The sequence below is a fragment of the Salvelinus sp. IW2-2015 genome, linkage group LG8 (genome assembly GCF_002910315.2).
Source record: "Salvelinus sp. IW2-2015 linkage group LG8, ASM291031v2, whole genome shotgun sequence".
NCBI lineage: Eukaryota > Metazoa > Chordata > Actinopteri > Salmoniformes > Salmonidae > Salvelinus > Salvelinus sp. IW2-2015.
In genome coordinates, this window is record NC_036848.1 from 38,747,324 (window position 1) to 38,773,410 (window position 26,087).

General features: G+C 43.3%; 2 protein-coding genes across 4 annotated transcripts in view; one reads left to right on the plus strand and one right to left on the minus strand.

Moving 5' to 3' along the window:
• The first annotated feature begins 1,983 nt into the window (after window positions 1–1,983).
• si:dkey-94l16.4 (transcription factor 20) lies at window positions 1,984–15,143 on the plus strand. 2 transcript variants are annotated; one of them, XM_023993298.2, is made up of 6 exons: window positions 1,984–2,277; window positions 4,011–6,568; window positions 8,441–8,534; window positions 9,462–9,511; window positions 12,100–12,173; window positions 12,425–15,143. In XM_023993298.2, exons 2-5 carry the CDS (start codon window positions 4,016–4,018, stop codon window positions 12,145–12,147), a joined length of 2,745 nt encoding a protein of 914 aa, XP_023849066.1. In that variant the 5' UTR covers window positions 1,984–2,277; window positions 4,011–4,015; the 3' UTR covers window positions 12,148–12,173; window positions 12,425–15,143. The 2 variants fall into 2 exon arrangements, with proteins under 2 accessions (XP_023849066.1, XP_023849065.1); XM_023993297.2 differs by having other exon boundaries at window positions 1,987–2,277; window positions 4,011–6,583.
• Window positions 15,144–15,411: 268 nt separating this feature from the next.
• LOC111967877 (serine/threonine-protein kinase SBK1-like) overlaps window positions 15,412–26,087 on the minus strand; it is an 18,574-nt gene continuing 7,898 nt past the window's right edge. For both annotated transcript variants that reach the window (XM_023993303.2, XM_023993304.2), the window contains exons 2-5: window positions 21,623–21,901; window positions 21,221–21,423; window positions 20,796–20,987; window positions 15,412–20,600 (exon numbers count right to left, since the gene is read on the minus strand). In XM_023993303.2, coding sequence (XP_023849071.1) covers window positions 19,884–20,600; window positions 20,796–20,987; window positions 21,221–21,423; window positions 21,623–21,794 — 1,284 coding nt within the window. In that variant the 5' untranslated portion in view covers window positions 21,795–21,901 and the 3' untranslated portion in view covers window positions 15,412–19,883. The remainder of the gene's footprint in view (window positions 20,601–20,795; window positions 20,988–21,220; window positions 21,424–21,622; window positions 21,902–26,087) is intronic.

Consider the following 26,087-nt stretch of genomic DNA (forward strand, 5'->3'; position numbering starts at 1 on the left):
AGTCATATACTGTAGGTTTCCTATCAATAACTTACGCTATACAGTGCATTCGGAAAGTATTCAGACATTGACTTTTTCCACATTTTGTTATGTTACAGCCTTATTCTAAAATGGATTACATGTATTTTTTACCTCAACAATCTATGCACAATACCCCATAATGACAAAGCGAAAATAGGTTTTTTGAAATATTTGCAAAATTATAAAAAGATGTAAAACAAATACCTTAGTTACATAAGAATTCAGACCCTTTGCTAGGAGACTCGATATTGAGCTGAGGTGCATCCTGTTTCCATTGATCATCCTTGATGTTTCTACAACTTGATTGGAGTCCACCTGGGGTAAATTCAATTGATTGGACATGATTTGGAAAGGCACACACCTGTCTATATAAGGTCCCATAGGTGACAGTGTATGTCAGAGCAAAAGCCAAGCCATGAGGTCGAAGGAAATGTCAGTACAGCTCTGGGACAGGATTGTGTCGAGGCACAGATCTGGGGAAGTGTACCAAACATTTTCTGCAGCATTGAAGGTCCCCAAGAACACAGTGGCCTCCATCATTCTTAAATGGAAGACGTTTGGAACCACCAAGACTCTTCCTAGGGCTGGCTGCCCAACCAAACTGAGCAATTTGAGGAGAAAGGCCTTGGTCAGGGAGTTGACTAAGAACCCAATGGTCACTCTGACAGAGCTCCAGAGTTCCTCTGTGAAGATGGGAGAACCTTCCAGAAGGACAACCATCTCTGRAGCACTCCACAAATCAGGCCTTTATGATAGAGTGGCCAGACGGAAGCCATTCCTCAGTAAAAGGCACATGACAGCCCGCTTGGAGTTTGCACCTAAAGACTGACCCAAGAAACAAGATTCTCTGGTCTGATGAAACCAAGATTGAACTCTGGGCTAAATGCCAAACGTCACGTCTGGAGGAAACTTGGCACCATCCCTATGGTGGTAGTGGCAGCATCATGCTGTGGGGATGTTTTTCAGAGGGAGAGACTGGGAGACTAGTTAGGATCGAGGGAAAGATGAACGGAGCAAAGTACAGAGATCCTTGATTAAAAACCTGCTCAGGACCCCTGACTTGGGCGAAGGTTCACCTTCTAACAGGACAACGACCCTAAGTGTAACCGATGTGAAATGGCTAGCTAGTTAGCGAGGTGCGCACTAATAGCGTTTCAATCGGTGACGTCACTCGCTCTGAGACCTTGAGTAGTTGTTCCCCTTGCTCTGCAAGGGCCGCAGCTTTTGTGGAGCGATGGGTAACGATGCTTCGAGGGTGGCTGTTGTCGATGTGTTCCTGGTTCGAGCCCAGGTAGGGGCGAGGAGAGGGACGGAAGCTATACTGTTACATAAGCACAAAGCGAAGACAACACAGGAGTGGCTTCGGGACAAGTCTTGAATGTCCTTGAATGGCCCAGCCAGAGCCCGGACTTGAACACGATCGAACATCTCTGGAGAGACCTGAAAATAGCTGTTCAGCGACGGTCACGATCGAACCTGACAGAGCCTGAAGAGAAGAATGGGAGAAACTCACCAAATACAGGTGTGCCGAGCTTCTAGCGTCATACCCAAGCAGACTCGAGGCTGTAATCGCTGCCAAAGGTGCTTCAACGAAGTACTGAGTAAAGGGTCTGAATACATGTAATATGATATTTCAGTTTTTATTTGTAATACATTTCTAAACATGTTTTAGCTTTGTCTTTATGGAGTATTGTGTGTATGTTGGTGGGGGGGGGGGGACAGGTTAATCAATTTTAGAATAAGGCTGTAACAAAATGTGGAAAAAGTCAAGTGGTCTGAATATTTTCCGAAAGCACTGTATATATGTGGACACCCCTTCAAATTAGTGTATTCGGCTATTTCAGCCACACCCGTCGCCGACAGGTGTATACAATCGAGCACACAGCCATGCAATCTCCATAGTCACACATTGGTAGTAGACTGGCCTTACTGAAGTGCTCAGTAATCACTCCAGTCAAACTCCACACAACATTCATGTCTTGAACGCTGCCCGCTTTCCTACCTTCCCATAATGCTTCACTGTGTTCGCCAGCTGACAAATGCTGTTCTTGAAGTGCAGCTCACGCGCGGAGAGTAGCAAAGTAGCTTCAGCCAGGGATTTTTTTAATTTTTTTATCCCGTTTACAAATGTGAATTTTTTTAAAGATATAGTTTGGCGTTTTATGGTACTAGCAGATGGGGTCTTGAACAAGATGTTGGGTGGGACTCACTGTTGAATTGGACGTTTCTAAAMCCCCCCCACTCCTTCCCGTTTGGGTAAGTTTCAGTCTCCGGCAGCGCAGTATGCTCGCTCTTTTGTTTTATATGAAGGGCCTAGCAAGTTAGCTTAGCAAGTTAGCTAACCACGAATAAGTCAACGAGGGTAGTTGGCTAGRTATATTCGCTAGATGCATCACTCCGCCGTTATGTGCGGGGAGATCGATCCCCAAAGCTGAGTGGCACTATATCCAGCAAATTGTCAAGTATTGTATTATGATAGACACCAGCCATCCACCCATTGTTTCACAATAAGCTAACGTTGCCATATCAGCTACAAATGAACTTGTCATGTCAGATCCAGCGCAGAGCATTAGCTAACTGGATAAGTGCAGTTTGTGGTACGCGGCTAACTACATAACTTTGGCGTAGCACATCGCGAACTGGCTACATTTGATAACCAGAACAGCACTTATCCTGTTTACTATGTGAAGGTATCATGTATGGTTAATGTAATAACTAGCGAAGTAGCTAGTTAGCTGTTCTTGTAGTGGCACGGATCATCCTTCACATTTGACTGAGTGAAGACACACAAATGTAGGTAATACAGGACTAATGGGTCGCGCCTGTCAGCTGTCATTCCAGGTCCGGTGAGTTTAGCTAAATTACGTTAGCTAGCTAAACATAAATGTACGTTCTATTCGTTTGTAAGAAGGCAGAGGGTTTCGAAGCCATCTGTCAACTTGTTATTTTCTCTTAACACTATTTTGGTGTATTTCCAGCAAACACTTTTCTGATTTGACCACTTTTTCCAACTCAGCTTGGTCACTACACGCTAGTGCAATTTGGTTGTTCAGTATTGACTCATTTGCATAACTCGCGCGACACTAATTTACACTAATCTTCAACAGTACGGAAAACTGAGTGAACTTTGACAGCCAACGGAAACGTTAGCGAACCTTTTAGGTTTTAGGTCTGACTTGTAATTTTGAACACTGAAAGTTTGCACTTCGGAGATTTTACTGAAGATGGGCACATTTAACTTTCTAGTTAGCAAATGATCTAATCTTTTTGATATAGCTAGTTGATAAGTTACTATGTAGCTAACGTAACGTTAGCTAGCTAGAAAGATAAAGCCATAGAAAGTTAAAATCCACTGCTGGCGAATGTGCTTCTGGATGATGGAACCTATCCTGGAGACCTGACGTTGAATTGCATAGTATTCAACGTCGGGCATAAATGAGGGTTTGGATCAGGAAAGTTTCCTCTCATTAACGTTACCTCTACAAGCCAGAAACTTGATTAACATGATATGTTAACTTACTTTACCGGTTGTCTCTGCGATTGGTCCTTTTGGGGGTAGGAATGTGAATCAATATATCCACAAGAAAGTGTAATTACATCAACTTTTCAAGTGCTGGTAGTGCATTCAGATTTATCACCTGAACCATATAAACATGTGCATGAGCTCAGCAACTTTGAAAAGTTGACGTAATTATACTTTACTGTGGATATMTTGTCTCCTATTCCTACCTGCAAAAGGACCAACCGCATGGACAACCAGTAAAGTAAGTTAAAATATAATTTTATTTAACATTCTGGCTTGTAGGGGTCGTAAGAGGAAACTTTTGATCCAAACGCTCATTTATGCCTGACGTAGAATTCAAAGAAATTCATTGTCGGGTTTCCAGGCTAGATGGAACCCAATCTTGACCTATATCCAGTCATGTTCCCACTGATGTCAGCAAAAATGATTTCATTGTCAACTTTTCTGTATTTCTGCTCAATTTCAGTTGCTATGGAGCAACCACATGGGGACTCAGATTTACAGCCCCAAGACCTCTCTTCCACCCGTAGCCTCCCTGCTGCTATAGACCTGACCAGAAAAGGTGAGGATTGCCTCGTAAAAGTGAACTCCATGAAGGCCCTACAGGTGGTCAAGCCTCCAAGCTGGTACCCAGGCTCTGGGAGCAGCAAGGGACTCTCCTTCCCAGAAACTGACCCCAACCACAGGCTTCAACCAGGAGACCAGATCCAGCCGAATGATGCCTTCTCCAACACTACAGTCACGCTCTCCTATGTAAGCAGGTCTCATATCTTTTCCACTCATGACTCTCTCTCTCACCATTCCTCTCTCTACGGCGTACCATCAATCAGCAAGTTCTCAACAATGGATGGCTACCTGCAGCAGATGGACAGGCCTCTAAGCTTAGCGCCTCAGTCTGAAATGTTTGACTCTATGCCTCCAGCCCAGGTGATGGCTGAGAATGTGGCAGGGGTGTGTCTGATGCAGCAGTGTCATGAAATCAACAGCAGTCGAGTTGCCAGTAATGGAAGAGTGGAGAAATACAATCCTCATCAGAGAGCGAGTTCAATGGAACACAGTCTTTCTCAGGACGCAGACAACAATGCAGGACTGCASAATGGGAGGAGTAGTAGCAGCAGCAGCTGGTCTCATTCTGCAATATGTATTGATTCCTCTCCAGAGCCTCTCATTACAGACATGGAGGAGGAAGGACAGAGGGCTGACTCAGAGGTTCTCTTTCTCATCTCATCTAGAACGGAGGAGCCTGTCCTCATCCAGGACAGCATGAGTCCCAGGGACCTGTGTTCTCATAGTAGGGAGTATATCAGTCCTCTGGAGGACACGGTCTCTCCCTCTGCTACCTCACTGGATGACGTAGAGAATGTGTTCATTCTGCCGCAGGCCTCCTGCTCACCCAGCTTTGAAAATGATGGTGATAATGCATCAATGTTAGATACCAGCAAGGACTACCAGCAGCCAGGACATAAACCCAAGGCAGATTCAGAGCCTATTGTTGACTTGACAGAAGACAAGAGCACTCTGCCAGAGGTTTTAGAAAATAAACCAAAGGAGACGACTGCTTCCCACTTGAATGGTAATGCAAAGGCAGAGCAGAGGACTTTTGAGAGGAAACAACTCCCCCCTCGCTCTGGCAGGGGAACTAGGTTAGAGGCCATAGTGATGAACATAAACCCTAACTGGTATAAAGTATCCACTAAGAAGCCCAAGGCCTCAAAGACCCAAACCCAGCCTCCGACAAATCCCCAGACTCAGAGCAGTCCATCTAAAGCCGATGTTAGTCCTAACAAACAGACCTCATCTGTAGGGAAGAAGAAAGTCCAGAATAAAGCAGCATCTAGCTCAGAGGGAGAGACTAAAGTAAAGGCAGCTGCAACGAAAGGCCGGATGGATAGCATTAACAGGAACACAGACAGTTGTAAAGAGTCTCCATCAGATTCTGAACACACCTGTTTTTCCAAATATCCACACAACCACAGCACATCTCCAAAAACCTCCAGCCCACCCTTTGCTCCAGTCAAAGATTCGGAGAAGGAGTCGGCACACAGAGAGTCAGATCCCGAGCCCTCTGAGGTGGATGTACTGACTGTATCACTGCCACTTAAAACATCTCCAAAAAGCCCTGGGAAGCATAAAGCGAAGACTGCATGCAGGGAAGCATCTTCTCCCACAGCCAAAACAGCAAAGGCAACCCCCGCTCCCAAGAAGAAACGGAAGAAACCCAGACTGGGCAAGTTTTCCTCTATTTTCTCCCCTCAGGAGCCTGAGATAAAACTGAAATATGTCAACTACAAGGAGGAGAAGAGGGATATGAGGAGGGACACATTCTCTCCTTTCATCCACATGGGCCTTAAACCCTCCTCCACCTCCCCTGCCAACTGTACTGTCATTAACTACCCTGAGGAGGAGAAGCCCAGGCAGAAGAAGGGTCAGGGGCAACAGCAGGCTGGAGGCTCAGGGTCTGGGGGTTTCATCCCTGGGGCTGTACCCTCCACCTCCTGCCTCCAGCTGGGCCGCATCTCCACCCATAGCCAATACCACAGCTCCCTGGTCTGCTGCCTCTGTAGAGGCTCGGCTAACGCCATGGACCTGGGGGACCTCCACGGACCCTACTACCCTGAGGGATACAGACCCAGCGCTAAACCCCCTGCTAGGACCCCAGGCCTCAAAGAAGAGGAGGATTTCAGTGACTCTGACTCGTCCTGCAGCGTAAGAGGCCGGGGCAGAAAGTGTGCTCGGCCCCCGGGGGTACCCTGGCCCCACAAACCAGGTCCACGGCTGAACCAGGATGGCCTGCTGGGGAGGTGGACTAGTGACAGCGACCCTTCAGGCAGCCCTGCAGCAAAGAGGGCCAGGATTGAGAATGGGGCTGGGGTTACATCTGAGGCTGCAGTAGAGGACTGGTACAGCCCCCCTGTGGTGCCTCTAGACCAGTGTGAGTACTGGCTCCACGAGGACTGTAGCATCTGGTCTGCAGGTGTGTTCCTGGTGAAGGGGAGGGTCTACGGTCTGGAAGAGGCGGTCAAGGTGGGTCAGGAGACGGTAAGTTTAAATCCTGCAGCCCAGGAATAGATGTGTCTGTTTAATTGAGTCTCTATTGATTTATGATTGGGGTGTATACGTTGTGTTCGGAAAGTATTCAGACCCCTAGACTTTTTCCACATTTTGTTACATATGTTACATGCCTTATTCTAAAATGATTACATATTTTTTTCCCTCAATCTACACGCAATACCAAATAATGACAAAGCAAAAACAGTTTTTTAGACATTTATTAAAAATGGAAATATCACTATACATAAGTATTCAGACCTTTTACTCAGTACTTTGTTGAAGCACCTTTGGCAGCGATTACAGCCTCGAGTCGTCTTGGGTATGACGCTACAAGCTTGGCACACCTGTATTTGTGGCTTTTCACACATTCTACTCTGCAGATCATTTCAAGCTCTGTCAGGTTGGATGGGGCGTGTCGCTGCACAGCTATTTTCAGGTCTCTAAAGATGTTTGATCAGGTTCATGTCCAGGCTTTAGCTGGGCCACTTAAGGACATTGAGACCTGTTCCGAAGCCACTCCTGCGTTGTCTTGGCAGGTTTTCATCAAGGATCTCTCTGTACTTTGCTCCATTAATCTTTCCCTGACTAGTCTCCCTGTCCCTGCTGCTGAAAATCATCCCCACAGCATGATGCTGCCACCACCATGCTTCACCGTAGGGATGGTGCCAGGTTTCTTCCAGATATGACGCTTGGTATTCAGGCCAAAGAGTTCAATCTTGMTTTCATCAGACCAGAGAGTCTAGTTTCTCATGGTCAGAGTCCTTTAGGTGCCTTATGGCAATTTCCAAGCAGGCTGTCGTGCATTTTACTGAYGAGTYGCTTCCGTCTGACCACTCTACCATTTAAAAAGAAGAAAATGTACTTAACCTTTTATTTAACTAAGCAAGTCAGTTAAAAACAAATTCTTATTTACAATGACAGCCTACCGGGGAACAGTGGTTTAACTGCCTTGTTCGGGGGCAGAACGGCAGATTTTTACCTTGTCAGCTTGGGGATTTGATCCAGCAACTTTTCGGTTACTGGCCCAACGCTCTAACCGCTAGGCTACCTGCTGCCCCAGATTGGTGGCGTGCTGCAGAGATGGTTGTCTTTCTGGAAGGTTCTCCCATCTCCACAGAMMAACTCTGGAGCTCTGTCACAGTGACCATCGGGTTCTTGGTTACCTCCCTGACCAAGGCCCTTCTCTGATTGCTCAGTTTGGCCGGGCGGCCAGCTCTAGGAAGAGTCTTGGTGGWTCCAAACTTCTTCCGTTTAAGAATGATGWAGGCCATTGTGTTCTTGGGACCTTCAATGCTGCAGACATGTTTTTGTTACCCTTCCCCAGATCTGTGCCTCAACACAATCCTGTCTCTTAGATCTATGGACAATTCCTTCGACCTCATGGCTMGGTTTTTGCTCTGACATGCACTGTAAACTGTGGGACATTTTATATAGACAGGTGTGTGCCTTTCCAAATCATGRCCAATCAATTGAATTCACCACAGGTGGACTCCAATCAGGTTGTAGAAACATCTCAAGGATGATCAATTGAAATAGGATGCCCCTGATCTCAATTTGTCATTATGGTGTATTGTGTGTAGATTGATGGGGAAAATGTATTTAATCCATTTTAGAATAAGGCTGTAACGAAATGTAGAAAGGTCTGAATACTTTGACTGCACTGTATGTAGTGTTCTTTATCTCCCATAGGGAATATGTCTATTTTAGCCATATTTTTACAATTTGACTTTTATCATGTTTTTGTAGAAGTATCAGACTTCTGTTTAGCAATGTAAAATATTATAGCAGCTTGTATTTTAGTCTTGGCCTGTAACACAACCAACTAATTATATTTMATGTTTTCAGACATGTTCTCGCTGCCATAACCCGGGTGCCACGTTGGGCTGCTTCTTCAAAGGATGCCTCAACAAGTATCACTACAGGTGTTCTCTACAGTCAGGTGAGTCTCCCCCTCTGCCTTGTCCCCATTCCTAGCTTGGGACCCTACTACGTCTGCTTAGTAATGGGCCCAGTTCCAATACTTGTGCCAAAGAAGGGAGGAGGGAAGGATGGCATTTGGAAGCATCTCAACCAGGCATCCAGGACTAGGGAGTATACTGGGTCTTCACATAAGTCTGCCATGATTCTAATGCAGGATTGTGTGTATAGTCACTTCCTGCTGTGTTGACACCTATTAGTTCTCCAGRCAGACACTAGCTGCTACAACATCTGACTGATGGCGCAGAGTACTTCTAGTAAACATTACCCAGCCTAGTCTAGCAGCCGAGACAAGGGTATATTCATCGGGAAGCAAACGGGCTGAAATGAGGAGGAACCTGAATTGTTTTCGTCTTTCCGTTGCAAAACGTTTTGCTACGGATTGCACCGTAGCAAATAAACCCCAAAGGGCGTTAGACTACAGAGGACCCGCAGTCTGTTGCGTGCCAAGGCTTTCAAATGGGACGTGGTTGCAGTCAGCCCAAAAGTTTGAGCCACCTCAGTGACTGATAATATTCGTAGTCTTTTCTGAGACGTGATTCATCATAATGTTGCTTTATATCTGTATCTTATTCAGACATCCAGCCTTGTTCCCTGATTGTCTATTTTATGTGCCGAATGCCATGTGCCACAGTCTGGTAGAGTAGTGTTTCAGTTGAAGGTTAGGCCTAATACTGTGGTTCAATAACAGCAAGGGCACCCCAGCTCCACGGACATGCCCTCTATGTTCTGTAAATGGCTGTTCTAAGCGGAGGTGTTTGTTGCAAGCTCTCTCTGTTACAACCTATCCCTATCTGTAGCCTGTTGGTGTGTGGTTCGGCTACTGTTTGCTATTGAGCCATCTGATGAATCGCTGTCTTTATTGATCCAAGCATTCTTCTCCCCACAGACTGTGTCCTCAATGAAGAGAACTTCTCCATGAAATGCACCAAGCACAAGGTATGAATGGTTGATTAATTGAAGCGACTGCTAGGTTTGATCCTTACTAAACCGATCTCTTGCTCTCTCGCTGTGTGTGTGGTTGTCAGTGATTTCAGTCTCACTGTATTGTACAAATATTGTCTTTGTGGAAGAGTTGAAGCTGGCAAGAAGCCAACAATTTCGCAATCCTCCATTTTACGATTTACTCGCTAGAATGAAGTATGGCTTCAGTTCAGCATTGACTTCTTCCACATTTTGTTGTTACAGCCTGAATTGTAACTGGATTAAATATATTTGTTTTCTCATCCTTATTTACACAGTAACCCATAGTGAAAACATGTTTTTAGAAGATTGTGCACATTTTATTGAAAATGAAATGCAGAAATATGTTTGTTTATTCACACCCATGAGTAAATACTTCGTAGAAGCACCTCTGGCAGTGATTACAGCTGTGAGTCTTTCTGGGTAAATCTGCAAGAGCTTTCCACACCTGGATTGTGCATCATTTGACCATTTATTATTTTCAAAATTCTTCAAGCTCTTTCAAATTGCTTGTTGATAATTGCTAGACAATCATTATCAGTTCTTGCCATAGATTTATGTCGATTTTTAAGTCAACTGTAAGTCGGCCACTCAGGAAAGGTAACTGTCTTCTTGGTAAGCAACTTCTTGTTTTAGGTTATTCACAGTCTGGCCCTCATACCATCATGGCCACCTAATCATCTCCAGCTTCCAATTGGCTCATTCATCCCCCCTCCTCTCCCCTGTAACTATTCCCTAGGCCGTTGCTGTAAATGTTCATCTTACCTGGTTAAATAAAGTATTGTCCTGCTGAATGGTGAATTAATCTCCCAGTGTTTCGTGGAAAGCAGACTGAACCAGCTTTTCCTCTACTTTTTTTTTTCTTCTGAGTTTAGCTCCATTTTACGTTTATTTTTTATGAAAAACCTTCCAGTGTTTAACGATTACAAGCATACCCATAACATGACGCAGCCACCACTATGRTTGATCAATATGGAGAGTGGCACTCAGTAATGTGTTTTTATGTATTTGGCCAAAACATAACACTTCTGTATTCAGGCCTATTTGTTGTGCAGCGTAACTTTTTAATGCCTTGTTGCATACAGGATGTATGTTTTGGAATATAAATGTGTATACTGTACAGGCTTCCTCCTTTTCACTCTGTCATTTAGGTTAGTATTGTGGAGTAACTACAATGTTGTTGATCCATCCTCAGTTTTCTCCTATCACAGCCATTAAACTATGTAACTGTTATAAAGTCACCATTGGCCTCATGGTGAAATCCCTGAGCAGTTTCCTTCCTCTCCGGCGACTCAGTAAGAAGGACGCTTGTATCTTTTGTGGTGTAGTGAAACACCATTAATAGTGTAATTAAAAACTTCACCATGCMCAAAAATATATTCAATGTCAGGTAATTMTTTTACCCATCTATCAATAGGTACCCTTCTTTTCAAGACATTGGAAAACCTACCTGTTCTTTGTGGTTGAGTCTACATTTAATATTCACAGCTCGATAGAATTATCTATAAGGTCASCTAATGTGTGGGGTACAGAGATGAGGTAGTCATTGCAACTTATTATATGACTTGTTTAGCAGATTTGTACTCCTGAACTTATTTAGACTTGCTGTAACAAAGGGGTTMAATACTTTGATTCAAGACATTTCAGCTATTCGTTTTTAATTAATTGGTTAAAAAAAATTTTTAATACACATTGACATTATGGGTTATTGTGTATAGACCTGTGAAATAATCTCAATCCATTTTAAATTCAGTCTGTAACAAGATGTTTGGAAAAAGTAGAGGGGTGAGTACTTTCTGGAGGCACTGTACACAGTCCTAGAAAAACCAGAAGGATGAACACTGTACACAGTTCTAGAAAAACCAGAAGGATGGAACACTGTACACAGTTCTAGAAAAACCAGAAGGGATGAACACTGTACACAGTTCTAGAAAAACCAGAAGGATGAACACTGTACACAGTCCTAGAAAAACCAGAAGGGATGAACACTGTACACAGTCCTAGAAAAACCAGAAGGGTGAACACTGTACACAGTTCTAGAAAACCAGAAGGATGAACACTGTACACAGTCCTAGAAAAACCAGAAGGGATGAACACTGTACACAGTCCTAGAAAAACCAGAAGGGATGAACACTGTACACAGTCTAGAAACCAGAAGGATGAACACTGTACACAGTCTAGAAAAACCAGAAGGGATGAACACTGTACACAGTCCTAGAAAAACCAGAAGGATGAACACTGTACACAGTTCTAGAAAAACCAGAAGGGATGAACACTGTACACAGTCCTAGAAAAACCAGAAGGATGAACACTGTACACAGTCCTAGAAAAACCAGAAGGGATGAACACTGTACACAGTCCTAGAAAAACCAGAAGGGATGAACACTGTACACAGTCCTAGAAAAACCAGAAGGGATGAACACTACACAGTTCTGAAAAACCAGAAGGGAATGAACATTGGGATTGGATTTCTCCAGCCCTTAGCCACTGCGAGTATTGTACAGTACACTGATCTACTTTCAATGTTACATTTTTACTTTCACTGGGATTTTGTGTGTCCCCAGAACAAGTCATTCAAAGGCCCTCCTGGGAACAGAAGAGATGACAGGTGACACAACCAGGACACAGACTACACATGGTCAGTGGTTCTGTTACGTTATACACAACAGCACCACCTCTCTTCTGGTCTTTGTCCCCACAAAATCCAGCATTACTGACCTGTGTGTGCGAGTCACACATCATACATTATTGTAACATTCTTTAATAACAATGATGGTAGTGGGGCATTTCTGTGTATATCCAAATCATGAAGGGCTAAATGTTTAAATATCTTTGTTTGGAAACATGAATGTGTTTCTTGCATTTATTTATTTATTTATTCCGTTCCAGGGCGTTCCGCAGGGTTTCTCCTATGAGCCCGGTAACCATGGCGACACTGGAACACTGTCCTCTGATTTGAAAGCTGGCTTTCTACTCCTCCTGCTACTTGTCCTGTTGCCTTCAACAAGTGATACACTGTGCTGCACAAACTATGCAGAAGACCACGGCTGTCCTAATGTCCTGTTACCTCTGTCCTTCTCATGGGACTGGACAGGTTACGGAGGCTGCTAGATGGGCCAATGGCTGAACAGAACAGAGGAGTTGGATGCGGGGCCCAAAGCCAAGGTCACCATTAGAAAAGAGATGTGTTCACGTCGCTTACAGTGGCATGCTAAGCATGTGCTATTGTTTTGTAATTATTTATTAGGAAAAAGGATTCTCCCCTTTTTTTTCTTTTTTTTGTTGAAATGTTGACAATACAATTGGAGATATTTAATTTTATAAAGATTTGTWAATATGTGATTTATARATTGCTTATTTATTTTTGGGGAATTTTGTTGCTTTTGTTTTTGCTTTGCAATTGACCTGGAGGTGTGTTTGTTATTGAAGGCCGGTTGGGTCGTGTTATTTGACGGGTCAAATAGGGTTATTTAACCTGTATGTTTTTGACACGCAACGACCCGAACAGACTTCCATAGTTTGTGTGTGTCTTAAGTTATTAGTAAGAACCAATGCTAAATATTCGACTAGAGGAAGTGATGGTCGGAGAGGGGTGGTGTGGAGACAGTACTGAAAGTTTCTCTACAGAACCATTTCTGATTACAATACAGGTACTTGATAATATCTATTCATAAAGACCATACTTTGCTACAAGACTCAGTTGACAGGTTTATTCTTATGTGATGAAAATAATACCGGATTCATCTGATTTTAGTTCTGATTTACAGTAGGCAAGGTGTGCATTTCAACTGATTTTACTTGCACTATGTTTTGTAAGCACATTTGTATAGTGGATATGAAGAATTGAGGGAACTGTAGCTTGTGTGTATTGTTCATTCATCCTGTGACTACTTCCTCTAAAGAGGATGGAAGTTGCTGAAAGCACTTAGGAGAGGCACTTGCCGTGGCTGCAGTATTATCTCCAAAGCGGACTCACCCTGGCCTGTAGCATCTAATTCAGGCACTGCCCCACATAGTTGTTGGTATCTTCAGTAGAGAGAACTTGTTCATCTGTTTTCATTCCATTGACACCATTCCTGTATTTATCTCACTGACACAGCTGTCTGAGACTGAAGTGATTGGTCCACACCTTCATTACCGGTCATCTGCTCTTGGCTTTCCTCTTCTGTTTTTTTACTGAGACTAAACAAATTATTTTTCTTCTAGAATTACATTTACAACGATAATGCAAGCCAATACTGCCAATAGCTTACACATGCATTATTTGTTTGAACAGGGGTACATGCTAGGACCATTCAACCATCACATGATGTAAACTGACTTGATTTTAGATGACCTCTGTTGTCTGTAGAATTCCAACAAGTATAGGCCGAAGCGCTACAGTCAGTCTAGTTTCTAACCATCGACCACATTTTGGGCTTTACATCAACCTTTATCAGGTAGCTGTTGATTTGGTCAGAATGGTCATCTTCAACCTTCTCCATTAACCTGTCTGTCTGAAGTCGAACCCTCGGCTGAACTCTCCTAAAGCCTTAGCACTGCTACTAGACCTCTAGATTGTCCTACTCATCTTCACCAGCTTTGTTGCAAAGACAAATCAGTGGGTGTCCAGTACATTGCCTTCTGTTGGACATCCACACAGCTAACCAGGGCAGCTCGAATGCTCCTGCTGCTGCAGATGTAAACCAAGCAGGTCTGATAGACTGTACATTTAGAGATGTCACTGTGGTTGGTTAATGTAGGTTGCGCTGCCTGGCGGTTAGTTTCTATGTGTACTTTTCCATAGTGACAGCAGAGGCAGTGCTGTTCTATCTGAGACCAGTGAAGTCTACAGGGAGACCGAACAGCAGTGACGGTGAATGTTACAGTAGGCCGCTCCCCGGGAGAGGATTCCTCACACAGCAGGAGATACACGTGTGTGTCTGTACCAATATCCACATTAGTATAGCACCTAGAATGAAGCAATGTATTGGGCATGAATTCTAAGTGGTATGACTATTGGAATGTAGCTAGCTACACATAAAAACCTCTTCTTACCTCCATATCTGGTTATATTGTGCCATCTGTCGTTTATGTATGTACTGCAGTGAAACAGATTTAGTCAAATACTTAGCAAAATGAGCACCAAACGCTCTGCTGTTCCTTATTGTCATAGCTGCTTTATTTAATCAAACTGATGCATTGTACCAGATGGGGCATTTGGATTGTTATTTTCATGGTTGTAAAATGGGTTTGGTTTGTAATATTGTTTTCATGTCTAAATCTCAGGGCTGGGTCTCAATTATTCAAATGATTTGTGTTTTTGTTCTGACCTATGAAATGTTATCACACATTGACTGGAGCAATGCTAACAGTAGCAGGATATTGATCATCACAGCAGAGGCTATGTGTTGGCTACTATAACCTTTTCTTTACAGTCTACTGGTTAAACCTGTTCTTGATACAGTTGTCAGTCAGTTGTGTTATGGGTAACGTTTGACAAGGCTGCCAATGTCACRTCTTTCCATCTTTATTTTAAGGTGACTTTACAGGTGTTATTTTGTACTGTTTACCCCTGGCTAACAGAGCTAGATGTAACTGTAAAATAAATATTTTGTTGCACCCCTTTTTMTGTGTGTGTGATGGCCTCATGATTTTAATAGTTATATAGTATAGACAACCAACTGTTCAAACTTTACATTTTCTTAAACTTCCCATAGAACATGAATCTTCATATTATTGCAAACACACTGCTGGTGCAACACGGTACTGTGTGCTGTTGCAGTTGCTAAATGGCCTGTGTTGTGATGAAATAGCTAGAAATGTAAGAAGAGCATGTCCGTATCTCCTGCAGAATACTGGGACATCTGAGTCCAGGGAACAAACTCACACCGGCATTCATTCCAACCACAGTTTTAATTTTATTGTCGACTAAATCAGAGCTTACAGGGAAGACGGTTGTATTGCAAAGACATACTCAGACACGAGTTCTTGCGCTGTGTTGCCCTACTCACTAAAACACCACAAATCATGATGCCTCATCAATATGTCACTACAGACAGACAGGAACTCCAATACACAAGTTGCAACACATTACATCATGATAGCTTTGCAGAAACCTATTTGTCCAACTCATCTATTGGCTACAACTATGGTCTGCAACCCAGGATTTAGCCTTAATGATTAGTTGAATCAGGTGTGTTGGGATAGAATAAAAGCCTGCACACCTAGCGAGTCCCCAGCCCTGTGCATCGGGACTGGAAGTTGTTTTGTCAGAACACAATAAGGTCATAGGTTGTCACAAGGTGTAGTAATCTCACTACCCAAGACACTGACGAAAGGTCAGTGGAGTTTTTCACCCTTATGGATAAGGTGAGGATTTGGGGAGGGTAAGCTGATCCTAAATCTCTGCCTGAAGCCAACTTCTACCCGGAGCATGATTGAACAATACTTCAACTAGCTACAAACCTTATTGAACAGTTCATTGTTGGAAGATGTCAAACCTCAGAGGGAAAATAACTTTACTGACTGTTACACGACATTCATACACCCAATTATGAAGAACAGAATACTACAGCTTGTGACAGCAAAACATTTTTTTTTTTATACAATTGTTTCCCAGCACATACAGATTTATGCAAATATGTCTGGAAATCACAACACACATTTAATTTTTTATCTTATTTCTGACTTTAAAATGACTAATTCATCACTCTTGTGATGTTTTGCTTGGCAAGGAAGTGAGAAATCCTCTCCAGATGTCCCTTGCAACTTCTCAAGACTTGGCCATTTAGAAGCTACACACTTCATCAAAAATGCATTATTTTGAGAACTACAGTATCTAAACTATTCTAGAAAATCTAGGATTCCCAGGCTCAGTAACTTAGCTCTAGATCCTAGTTCTTATTGGTGAGATGGAAACACAACATCAACAGCATACAAACACAACACATTGAATAAAAATGAACTATTATTGTTTTGTCTGGTATTGAGCCCTAAGATGTCTCAAGAGGTCATAAGACCGATATTTGCTTCAGGACATAATGCAAGAAATTGTGCTACAGCTAAATTCCACTTTACAACAATCTTGACATAACTTTTTGTAAAGCCAGTTAAAATGATTCATAAAGATATGTTTTAGTTACTCATCATGCAATTGTTTTAAGATGTGATTGTGTACTTCACTATATTTTCAGCTTGAATTTAAAATGCTAAATAATGATCAAAATCCAAACAATACTCTATTCATCAGCATTAAGACATAAAAAAAGAATCAAATAAATTGATTAAAATGTGTAAAAATGAAGTAGATATCTGATCTGTAAAATACATTAATCTAAATGGTCACACTATTTGGATAGTCCCATATAGATTATCTACAGATGGTCATACTATCAACAAACTCTATGTTGATAATCAACTGCTTGCTAAGTTTGCGCTTAGGGTTAGGTTTAGAATAAGGGTTAGGATAAGGGTTAAGGTTAAGGCTAGGGTTAGTGGATAGCAAGGTTGGGGTCAATCTATTTGAATTCCAGGCAATTCAGAAAGTAAACCAAATTACAATTCCAAATGAAAAGCAGTGAAGAGAATTGGAATTGGAATTTCAGTGTACTTCCTGAATTGATTGGAATTGAAATGGAATTGACCCCAACCCTGATGGATAGTTAGTTGAAATGTATTGTCTACATCTACAAACCACCTACTTGGGACTATCCATATAAAGGGTTACCAACTTAATGCCTTACACTTCTCCATCTGGTGGCTTTGAATGATCCAATATTAATGTGTAGGACATCATCGGACTAAATCTAAATCATAAACTGGAGAGAGAATACGCCATGCAACAAGTACTATTAAACACAGTAATTTTCAAGATCCAGTTGGCGCAACAGTATTCATTTTCCTGTTCAAAATGTGTTGCAGAAGACCATGTAGAGATTTGGCACTAGAGCGTCCAAAAACCTTTACTAAAATAAGTCAAACACAAATCACCTAAAGCTAATCTGGTTATTTAGGATTTAAATAAATAAAGTAAATCTTAAGGCAAAATAAAACTCCACCTAATCATATTTCCAATCCATACACATGGAACATACAGTGATACATACATTCATACATACATACTGTACACACACACATACATACTTTGTACCAGAGTTCACATTGCATTACAGTAAACATCAAAACTGCTGTTCATTTTGATGATATTCTTTCATTGAGGAACATTTTACAAAGTATTTCTATCAGCTAAAAACCCTAATCAAAAGAACATCTCTTCATCTTTTGGCTTTTTCATAAATGGTTCCGCCATGCCAGTTCTGAAGCTCTTTTTTCTCAATTCACCTTCGACTTCAGTCTTTTTGGGGGAAATATATTGCTTTAAGAAATACATTTTGGTTTTCTAATGATACTGTCTGAATACCAGCATTTCAGATCACAATGTGTTTTTCAACCTCTCCGTGTCTTGTCTGTCAGTCTTGGTTGGTTGGTTGGTTGATCGTTCAGTATGTTGTTCATTGAGTCTTTGCAGTCTCTATAAAGATTTGCCATCTCTGTAGAATGACTTATCACTGGATCTCTGACTGGATCATTTTACCCTAAGACCCCAACTGGAATCATCAGGAATGTCTTGAGTTGATCCCTTTTTATTTGGCAAAATGTTCATTCATTCATTCATTCATTAAATGTCCTTGCATTTGACCCTGTTCTCAATTTTTTTGTGTGTGACGATAATAACGTATATAGTTATAGTATAGTATGTGTCTGTGTATGAGTATGAGTATACATAGTATGTATGAAAGTGTGTGAATATTTGTATGCAGTGCATTCAGAAAAGATTCAGACCCCTTGACTTTTTCCACATTTTGTTACGTTACAGCCTTATTCTAAAATSGATTAAATATTTTTTTCCCCTCACCAATCTACACACGGTACCCGTTAACGACAAAGCGAAAACAGGTTTTTACCTGTTTACATAAGTATTCAGACCTTTGCTATGAGACTRGAAATTGAGCTCAGGTGCATCCTGTTTCCATTGATCATCCTTGAGATGTTTCTACAACTTGATTGGAGTCCACCTGGGGTAAATTCAATTGATTGGACATGATTTGGAAAGGCACACACCTGTCTGTAAGGTCCCACAGTTTACAGTGCATGTCAGAGCAAAAACAAAGCCATGAGGTCGAAGGAATTGTCCGTAGAGCTCCGCGACAGGATTGTGTCGAGGCACAGATCTGGGAAAGTTTCCCAAGAACAGTGGCCTCCATCATTCTTAAATGGAAGAAGTTTGGAATCACCAAGACTCTTCCTAGAGCTGGCCGCCCGGCCAAACTGAGCAATCGGGGGAGAAGGGCCTTGATCAGGGAGGTGACCAAAAACCTGATGGTCACTCTGACAGAGCTCCAGAGTTCCTCTGTGGAGATGGGAGAATCTTCCAGAAGGACAACCATCTCTGCAGCACAGTCAGGCCTTTATGGTAGTGGCCAGACGGAAGCCACTCCTCAGTAAAAGGCACATGACAGCCAGTTTGCCAAGAGGCACCTAAAGGAATTTGACCTTGAAAAACAAGATTCTCTGATCTGATGAAAGCAAGATTGAACTCTTTGGCCTGAATGCCAAGCGTCACGTCTGGAGGAAACCTGACACCATCCCTACTGTGAAGCATCATGGTGGCAGCATCATACTGTGGGAATGTTTTTCAGCGGCAGGGACTGGGAGACTGGTCAGGATCAAGGGAAAGATGAACGAAGCAAAGTACAAAGATCCTTGATGAAAACCTGCTCCAGAGCACTCAGGACCTCAGACTGGGGTGACGGTTCACCTTCCAACAGGACAACGACCCTATGCACACAGACAAGACAATGCAGGACTTGAACCCGATCGAACATCTCTGGAGAGACCTGAAAATAGCTGTGCAGCGATGCTCCCCATCCAACCTGACAGAGCTTGAGAGGATCTGCAGAGAAGAATGGGAGAAACTCTCCAAATACAGGTGTGCCAAGTTTGTAGCATCATACCCAAGAAGACTCGAGGCTGGAACAAAGTACTGAGTAAAGGGTCTAACTAATTATGTAAATGTGATATTTCAGCTTTTCATTTTTAATACATTTCCCCAAAATTTCCAAAACCATTTTTTTGCTTTGTCATTATGGGGTATTGTGRGTAGATTGATGAGGGGAAAAACGATTTAATCCATTTTAGAATTAGGCTGTAACGTAACAAAATGTGGAAAAAGTAAAGGGGTCTGAATACTTTCCGAATGTATGTATGTATGGATATGTGTGTGTATATGAGTGTAGGTGTCTGTACGTGTGTGTGGACTGTACGCAGTATTTCAGTCCTGCTCAGGCCCGTCTCGCACATACATCTCTCAGACACAGATCTCTATAGGTGTAGCCACCAGCATGCGTCCTGGGGGCTGGTTGTTGTTGCTGATGCTGTCTCTGGGCATGCGTTCATAGCTGTTAGTAGAGGATACGGAGCTGGTGGTGGAAACAGACACAAAATGGTGTCCTCCACCTGATTCCATCATCCCTGTCTTCGTCCCCCCAGTCCCCCTCTCCACAGACACAGGAGACAGAGGAGAGAGAGGAGACAGAGTCTGCTGTTTCATCCTCTCCACCAGCATGTCTTCATCGTCCTCCCCAGACGAGGACGACGTACTGCTCCCTTCCCCCTCCACCCTCACCCCTCCTCCTCTCTCCCTCTCTCTCTCTCCACCCCTTCCTCCATTCCCGTTGCTGTCTCCATCCAGCATCCAGCTGTGGCTGAAGTAGCCAAACACCTCTTTAACAGAGCAGCGTCGGTCCTGCTCCACAGAGAGGAGCCTGCGGAACATGCGGAGGGCCTGCTCTGTGAAGCGGCGCCACTGCGAGGGTACGGCGCCCGTGCGGCGCCTCTGCCAGCGTGTGAACTCCTGGTAGAAGGAGTCGGAGGGCAGGGCCTTCTCCCAGGGGAAGTTACCGGTCAGCATGCAGAAGAGGAGGACGCCAAAGGCCCACACATCAGTGCTGTAGTCCACGCAGAAACCCTCGTGGCGAGACGCGTCGCACAGCTCCGGAGCGGTGTACGGGATGGTACCGCTCACCTAGGAGGAGAGGAAGAAATAGTATTTGTTTATTGATGAGGACGATTTCATTCTTCATGTAATTTGGCTCCCATGAGGTCTGGTCTCTTTTATGACATACTTGGTGGTTTCTGCATCTCAAACGACACCCTATTACCTATACAGTTTGCTACTTTTGTCTTTTTAAATAAAGTTCATGTGATTTGACCCACTCACACGTTTGACCGGCGACCCAGCGCGGCGTGTCATGCCGAAGTCGGACAATTTGACCTTGCGGCACTCGCGGTCAAAGATGAGGATGTTCTCAGGCTTGATGTCTCGGTGCACCAACTTCTTACAGTGAAGATAGTCCAGGGCGATGGCAACCTGGTGCACACAGCGCTTAGCAACTGTCTCCGGGAGACCAACCTGGATGGAGAGGGGAGGAGGTTAGAAAACAATATAAACCTCAAAGATGTTTGTAATGACAACCGCTATAAATGTGTTATGAAGCACTGGAACCTGGAACCTTACMGGCAATGTGACAAAAGCTATTATAAACTGTCATTGAACATTATTAATTCATGTTTACAACAAACCCTACATAGCCATTATAACAGAACATCCCAAATATGCATCCCTGTATTTCTGTCTCTGTGTACCTGTGGAGGGATGATGTCGAAGAGATCCCCGGACAGGGCATACTCCTGGGCAAACACGTAGTAGTCGTCAGTCTCGAAGGCGATCCCAAACATGTTAATGATGAAGGGACAGGGGGAGAGGTAGAGAGAGATGCTGTACTCCCTCAGGAACGACTTCAGCTTGGTCGTCTTCTTCCTCAGGAACTTCAGGGCCATCTTGGTGCCTGAGGGGATAACAACATGTGAGAGATGAATGATTGTAATAGTTGATCATGCTACATGTAATCCTGGATATTTATGAACTGTAGATTAATGGACAAGTGAATGATCCTGTTAAATGTGTGTATCCTCAAGATCAAATCTAGTGTGTGTGTGTGGTGTGGTGTGGTGTGGTGTGGTGTGGTGGGTGTGTGTCCTCCTCACCTCTGATCTTGTGTATGACCAGGTCTACCTTGCCGTAGGTGCCCTTGCCCAGCTCCCTGATGACATCATAGTACTTGTTGGTCTCTAGCATCTCCAGGTTCTGGGCTGCGATCAGCTGCAGTTCCTCCAGAATGTCCATGTTGCCACGGGAACCCAGCGGAGAAGAACTCATACTGGGGACCAGGTCAGGGGGATATTACGGGACGGACAGGAACAGGTGACAGGTTTAGGGGACMGACACACGGGCAGGACTGGAAAGGTGGCTAACGGCTTGTATCACTGAAGAGGAGAGAGATATAGAAACAGGAAAACATTTTGTTAGTGGAAAATACATCAAACATGSAAAGACATTAACAGCTTATACTAAAAAAAATTGACATTTTGTTTTTGTTTCTTTTGTATGTCCAATAAGCAAATATCGAACAAGATATAGAAAACGTGCTGATGCACACAAGCACACAGCAACCTAACTCCATCCTACTGCAGTGTGATTATTCTCTCAGAATAACCTATTTTCTGAACAGTGTTCACCATCCAGACGCAGAACACGCACGCACACACGCACACACACACACACACTCTGAATGACATGAAACAAGTTGGCTCTGTTTATGGAAACTTCAGGCTTTATGTTTAATTCCTCTGGTTAACATAAAACACTATAGAACATACCCTCCCTTTATTTGGACAGTGAAGCTAAAATGTTTCATTCGGCTCTATACTCCAATATGAAGGTGCCATAAGTATTTGGACTATCACAATACTGTCATCTCTCGGACATAAGCTCAATTACTGTCAGTGTTGAATCAGAATCACTATGTCGCTCTCACACAGGTGTCTGGCTAGACTGTAAACTCTCCTTCCAGACTCATATTAAACATCTCCAATCCAAAATCAAATCTAGAATCGGCTTTCTATTTCGCAACAAAGCCTCCTTCACTCACGCCGCAAAACTTACCCTAGTAAAACTGACTATCCTACCGATCGTTGACTTCGGCGATGTCATCTAAAAAATAGCTTACAACACTCTACTCAGCAAACTGGATGCAGTCTATCACAGTGCCATCCGTTTTGTTACCAAATCACCTTATACCACCCACCACTGRGACCTGTATGCTCTAGTCGGCTGGCCCTCGCTACATATTCGTCGCCAGACCCACTGGCTCCAGGTCATCTATAAGTCTATGCTAGGTAAAGCMCCGCCTTATCTCAGCTCACTGGTCACGATAACAACACCCACCCGTAGCACACGCTCCAGCAGGTATATCTCACTGATCATCCCCAAAGCCAACACCTCATTTGGCCGCCTTTCCTTCCAGTTCTCTGCTGCCWGTGACTGGAACGAATTGCAAAAATCGCTTAAGTTGGAGACTTTTATTTCCCTCACCAACTTTAAACATCAACTATCTGAGCAGCTAACTGATCGCTGCAGCTGTACATAGTCCATCTGTAAATAGCCCACCCAATCTACCTACCTCATCCCCATACTGTTTTTATTTTATTTACCTTTCTGCTCTTTTGCACACCAGTATCTCTACTTGCACATCATCATCTGCTCATTTATCACTCCAGTGTTAATCTGCTAAATTGTAATTATTCGCTCCTATGGCCTATTTATTGCCTACCTCCTCATGCCTTTTGCACACACTAGACTTACGTTTTCTACTGTGTCATTGATTTGTTTATTGTGTTATTGGCTTGTTTATTGTTTACTCCATGTGTAACTCTGTGTTGTTGTCTGTGTCCCACTGCTTTGCTTTATCTTGGCCAGGTCGCAGTTGCAAATGAGAACCTGTTCTCAACTAGCCTACCTGGTTAAATAAAGGTGAAATAAAAAAAATACATTTAAAAAAACTACACACCATCTCTTTAAGCCTGGAGGAGGGTTTATGGAACAGTACTCTCCACTCAACTTGTCCTAGCACTGCATTGGCGGCTAGGACAAATGTTTACAGGTACACGTGTGAGTGTCAGTGTGTGTGCATGTATGTGTGTGTCTATCTCTGCCCTGATGTATTTTTATAGAAGCAGCAGCACAAGTGTCAGCCTCATAGCTGGATGAGTCKTCAGCTTAGAGACAATGTCAGCTATTTGATGCCCACACTAAAAGCACGACAAGGATGCCAGGATCCACCAATTTAAATATTCTGGGACAATTACACTACTAAAACCACCTAGTGGGCAGATGTGACGCCACCTGTACTGGGTTGGACAAAGAGGAAAGGATGCTCCAAAAGGTTTTTGGATACTAGAAAGTCCATGGAGAATAAGAGCACCTCCTCCCAGCTGCCCACTGCACTGAGGCTAGGAAACACTGTCACCACCGATAAATCTACGATAATCGAGAATTTCAATAAGCATTTTTCTACAGCTGGCCATGCTTTCCACCTGGCTACCCCAGTCAACAGCTCTGCACCCCCCACAGCAACTTGCCCAAGCCTCCCCCATTTCTCCTGCACCCAAATCCAGGTAGCTGATGTTCTGAAAGAGCGGCAAAATCTGGACCCCTAAAATCAGCTGGGCTAGACAATCTAGACCCTCTCTTTCTAAAACTATCCGCCGCAATTGTTGCAACCCCAGCAAATTGGATGCAGTCTATCACAGTGCCATCTGTTTTGTCACCAAAGCCCCATATACTACCCACCACTGCGACCTGTATGCTCTCGTTGGCTGGCCCTCGCTTCATATTCGTTGCCAAACCCAATCAAGTCTTTGCTAGGTAAAGCCCCGCCTTATCTCATCTCACTGGTCACCATAGCAGCACCTACCCGTAGCACGCGCTCCAGCAGGTATATTTCACTGGTCATCCCCAAAGCCAATTCCTCTTTGGCCGCATTTCCTTCCAATTCTCTGCTGCCAATGACTGGAACAAATTGCAAAAATCACTGAAGCTGGAGACTCATGTCTCCCTCACTAACTTTAAGCATCAGCTATCAGAGCAGCTTACAGATCATTGCACCTGTACACAGCCCATCTGTAAATAGCTCACCCAACTACCTCATCCCCATATTGTTATTTATATATATTTTTTGCTCCTTTGCACCCCAGTATCTCTACTTTCATCTTGTGAACATCTATCACTCCAGTGTTTATTTGCTAAATTTTAATTATTTTGCCACTACGGCCTATTGATTGCCTTACCTCCCTAATCTTACTTCATTTGCACACACTGTATATAGACTTTTCTATTGTGTTATTGACTGTACGTTTGTTTATTCAATGTGTAACTCTGTGTTGTTGTTTGTGTCGCACTGCTTTGCTTTATCTTGGCCAAGTCGCAGTTGTAAATGAGAACTTGTTCTTAACTGTCCTACCTGGTTAAATGAAGATGATTTAAAAATATATATATTTTTAAATGTCTCGGTGCACCAACAGTGTTACATTAGCACAGAGAACAGCAAGCTCAACATTCAGTTGGACAGCAACTCTGGCACTGGATTGGGTGGCACTTGGCAGCTCTGGCTGTGAATGGCTGAGCACCCAGGAAGTTTTGGATGAGAGGAAGTCTGCAATAGCCATCTGTCTGTCTGTGCCATCAGTAAAATGATTACTGGCGGTTTTTGTTTCTATGGCAATGGCATGTTATTCATTTTTTGTATATCCACTGCACCAAGGTGGCGGAAATTGACTTTACCCTCCCCTCCCCCCTTCTGTCACTCTCCCTCTCTTTTTCTAACCATCTCTCTTTCAGAGGTTAGTTAGAAGCCGACAGCACTCTGCCAATTTCCAGATTGCTGTTATGCAACAGTCAAGCCAAAGCTGACAGGCCTAAGTTAGCTGAGGCAAACACACCAGAATCACAATGTTATTCCTCCAACGTTATAACAACCTCAACAAAAGTACTGCTCTGCTCTGCTGCTGTTAAGCCAATAGCTCTCTTCTTAAGCCTTTCAATAGATTGTAATTTGCCTGATGCTGGACCATTATGGAAGCAGCTGTTACAAAATACATTAAAGATGTTTTTTTACTGTATTGTTAAAGAGGCAACCTTTTTGCCGGTCCACTCGAATAAAGGAAATCAATCAGAATTGAAGATGAAAGATGACCTTCCTGTATTCAAAAGAGAGCACTGGAGATAAACACACATAGTCTGTAGTGTACAACCCTTCTGGATTGTTTGGTGGAACCACACTGATTATTTTCTACAGCATGTAATCTAACAACAAAATATATTAGCATTATTTGCATCTCTCTCGCTCTCTAATCACCTGATCATTTCCTTGCCTTACGAGGCTGGCAGCTTTTCAGCAACACACAGCTGGAACCGAGAGAAAGAGCGAGAGAGAGAAAGAGAACGCAGATAATGGTTTCCACCCCCTGCTTTGACCACAGGGGTGTGAAGAGCTTCAGGTACAACAGGTACTGTACCACGCTAGCTCATTTCTCACACACACACACACACACACACACACACACACACACACACACACACACACACACACACACACACACACACACACACACA